Source organism: Bison bison, unplaced genomic scaffold (genome assembly GCF_000754665.1).
Source record: "Bison bison bison isolate TAMUID 2011002044 unplaced genomic scaffold, Bison_UMD1.0 scf7180017864093, whole genome shotgun sequence".
Taxonomy (NCBI): Eukaryota; Metazoa; Chordata; class Mammalia; order Artiodactyla; family Bovidae; genus Bison; species Bison bison.
The window spans coordinates 2,695,625-2,699,237 of record NW_011494665.1 but is presented as its reverse complement, the minus strand read 5'-3'; the positions used below and the strand labels follow the sequence as shown (position 1 = coordinate 2,699,237).

Here is a 3,613-nt window from a genome sequence, read left to right as displayed (position 1 = left end):
CCTGTGCCTCCCCGGGGGGCGCCCCGTCGGAGCCGCTGAGGCCAAGGACAGACCGACAGACAGCCCGCCCTCCCCCCGCTCAAACTGGGGTCATGACGGTCCCCAAGGAGATGCCCGAGAAGTGGGCCCGGGCCGGGGCGCCCCCCTCCTGGAGCAGAAAGAAGCCCTCCTGGGGGACAGGTAACGGGAGGCAGCTACTGGCAACTCTCCTGAGCCCTTAGTCCCGACTCCCACCCTCCCATTCGCTTGTCTCCGGCCTCCCCAGCGGCCTCCCCAGCGTTCCCATATCCTCTGCAGGCCAGAGATCCTGGCTCCGAAGGGTCTGGTCTCTACGTCTTCCTTTGCATGCTCGTTGTTGACTGCGCAGGCGACTCAGCCTGACGGGTCCCCTTTGGGGAAGTTTTGGGAGTAAAGTGACCAGGCAGGGAGGGAGCATGCTGGGTAGGCAGAGGATGCTGTGGTCTGAGGTTTTGCTACTGCAGTGTGCCCTGCAGGGTGCTGGGGAGCGTGAGGGAAGGCATCCGGAATGCTACTTTATACTTCAGGTCAGGTTTGTCATGATGTTTACTGCCTAACCAGGGTACCCCGTTTCTCAGCCTGTGGTCCTGACCACCGGAGTCGGGCTGGAGAACCCTTCTAGGACCCTTCCTAGGACACCTCTATGTTCTGGGACCTGAACTTGGTGCCTGCAGTCCCAGATCTGTGGCTGTTCAGAATAGGTGTAGTTCGTTAGTCACTTGGTTTGTGATAGATGTGTTGTTTTAGAGGAAATACGTGCAGACAGCACAAGAAAGGTTATGGTGAGAGAGCGACTGCTTCAACTACATCCCATTCTTCCCTCTTTCATCTCTGTCTCAGTCTGCATGACCCATATCCCTGACCACCCCCTCTCCTACTTGAAGACGAGCTTTGAAATAAGATGATGTCATCGTGGGCCAGTCAGAAGCCGCTGCTGGTGACATGTGACAAGCAGAGGCGTCTGTAGGGGGGACTGCACGTGGGGCTGGGATGCTGCCGCAAAGCAGTTCCAGGGCACCGTGACCCTCCGTCTTGCCACCCACCCCACCCACTGGGTTAGGAGGAGGGCGGTACCGGGGCTGGAGCTGCGGGGGTCCCGGGACAAGGAAGCTTAGTGTCTTCAGCTGCTATTCCCCTGGAGATTGCCAGGACCATTAATTTCTACAGCATTAATTAAAGGGATGGGGGTGAGAAACCGGTACCCCCAGTGGGAGACCTTGACAGTTGTTGGTGAGGAAAGGAGAAAGGCATCCTGTCCTCTGAGTGTCACACCTGCAGAGCCCAGTGGTCAGGCTGGTGGTGAGAGGCGGACTAGAGGGAAGAATTCAGTGACACCTCAGGTGTGCCACTAAACTCCTTAAAACTACGTGCCATGGAAGGAACCAGGGGCCCTCAGTGGAAAACCCATAGAGTGGGGTGGGCCTGACAAGGTGTTGGGCCGGGCCTCAGTCTGCTCCTGACTGCAGCATCATTCTCTTGCAGAAGAAGAAAGGAGGGCGCGGGCCAATGACCGAGAATACAATGAAAAATTCCAGTATGCGGTGAGAGGCCCCAGACCACCTGTGCCCTCTTCCTGGGTCGGGAAGGAAGGACAGGTGCATCCTGTCCGTCCCGTGTGGGGGTGGAGGGCTGACTGCTGGGAGGGTGCTTGGGGGAGGGGAAGGCAGCCTCCTTGCCACTTGTCATCTGCTGCTCTGCTGAATTTTTCATACCCTGACCTGTCAGTGAAGCGGGATCCCATGAGACCGTTGACCCCGTGAGACTCTCTTCTCTCCCCCTTTTTTCCCCTCTTATACCTCCTGGCTTTTGGGGACAGAGGTTTGGAAAGTGTAGCTGGAGGGGGCAGCCTCAGTCTGGCTCTGGGTTGGCATTGGAGGGCGCCTCATGATCTTCTCTTCCCCCTGCCACAGAGTAACTGCATCAAGACCTCCAAGTACAATATTCTCACCTTCCTGCCTGTCAACCTCTTTGAGCAGTTCCAGGAAGTGGCCAATACCTACTTCCTGTTCCTTCTCATTCTGCAGGTAAGCGACCTCTGGTAAAATTAAACCCTTTGCAATTAATTCACAAAGCCGACTAAAGTCAAGGAGGAGAAAGGTCTGGGGGAGCCGAGGACAGGGCCTCAGAGGCATGCGTTCTCTGTCCTTTTTTTCCAGTTGATCCCACAGATCTCTTCCCTGTCCTGGTTCACCACCATTGTGCCTTTGGTTCTCGTCCTCACCATCACAGCTGTTAAAGATGCCACTGATGACTATGTGAGTGGCTTTCCTTCTCACACTGGTTCCCCACCCCACCCCGGCCCCGCAACACACCCTCCTCCACTTAGCAGAGTTCCTCAGCGACCTTACCATCCCTTACCTGGTCCGCTAGGTCTATGGTATCTTGGCCAAGAGTAGGGTGGGGGAGTTGGGGAGGGAGTAGACCTGGGAACAGGTGTATACATGGTGGCACCCAGCATGTTCTGCTTCCCGCTGATCAGCTAAGTCCCTTGGAGCAGGAGAAGGTGGCTTACCTTGCTTTCCTCCCTTCAGTTCCGCCATAAGAGCGATAACCAAGTGAATAACCGTCAGTCTCAGGTGCTGATCAACGGAATGTGAGTGCTTGTTGAAGACTGAGGGCCTTGGAAAGGAAAAGGGTCCCCTGGGAACTTCTCTAACTACTGACGGCCTTTGCTCTATCTTCTCCTTGCCTCAGCCTCCAGCAGGAGCAGTGGATGAATGTCTGTGTTGGTGATATTATCAAGCTAGAAAACAACCAGTTTGTGGCGGTAAGGGACCAGGTGCCCCTCTAGGCCTATGGGGCTCTCCCTTTTTTTTTTTTGGGCAGAAAGGAATGAGTCTTTCCTGTTGACGATTGCCTCTTAAACACTCATGGGAGGAAACTTTCTTGAGTGGGAAACGTCTGTGTCATAGTAATATGCCTCCTTTCTAGCCGTTCATGTGCTTGGGACTAAGCAGACCAAGAGTGCTTAGTGGAAGGAGGGATCATCAGAGAGTCCATCGGGGTGGAGGTCTGGGTCTTCAGCCTTCTCATTAGGTCTTCTTCCTAGGCGGATCTCCTCCTCCTTTCCAGCAGCGAGCCCCATGGGCTGTGTTACATAGAGACAGCAGAACTTGACGGGTGAGTTGCATGCTCAGCGTCTCCTCCTTCCTCCTGTGGGCTAGCAGGCTTGTTTCTGAAAGTGGTCCCCAGGTCTCGAGTCTGTACCTTTTGGAACATCTCTAGGTAAGAAAGGCTTTGGGTGTGTAGAAGTGTTCATTTCAGTTCAGTCAGTTCAGTCGCTCAGTCGTGTCTGACTCTTTGTAACCCCATGAATCGCAGCACGCCAGGCCTCCCTGTCCATCACCAACTCCTGGAGTTCACTCAGACTCAAGTCCATCGAGTCGGTGATGCCATCCAGCCATCTCATCCTCTGTCATCCCCTTCTCTTCCTGCCCCCAATCCCTCCCAGCATCAGAGTGTTTTCCAATGAGTCAACTCTTCGCATGAGGTGGCCAAAGTACTAGAGTTTCAGCTTTAGCATCATTCCTTCCAAAGAAATCCCAGGGCTGATCTCCTTTAAAATGGACTGGTTGGATCTCCTTGCAGTCCAAGG

At 54.7% G+C, this 3,613-nt stretch overlaps 1 protein-coding gene across 3 annotated transcripts in view; it reads left to right on the top strand.

Moving 5' to 3' along the window:
- The window catches only part of ATP8B2 (ATPase, aminophospholipid transporter, class I, type 8B, member 2), a 20,761-nt gene that overhangs the window by 3,006 nt on the left and 14,142 nt on the right, over nt 1-3,613 (top strand). For 2 of the 3 annotated variants that reach the window (XM_010838347.1, XM_010838349.1), the window contains 6 exons: nt 1,501-1,559; nt 1,929-2,042; nt 2,175-2,273; nt 2,550-2,611; nt 2,713-2,785; nt 3,068-3,138. In XM_010838347.1, the coding sequence (XP_010836649.1) occupies nt 1,501-1,559; nt 1,929-2,042; nt 2,175-2,273; nt 2,550-2,611; nt 2,713-2,785; nt 3,068-3,138 (478 nt within the window). Of the gene's footprint in view, nt 1-11; nt 181-1,500; nt 1,560-1,928; nt 2,043-2,174; nt 2,274-2,549; nt 2,612-2,712; nt 2,786-3,067; nt 3,139-3,613 lie in introns of those variants that run through there. The other variant, XM_010838348.1, reaches the window with a different exon arrangement.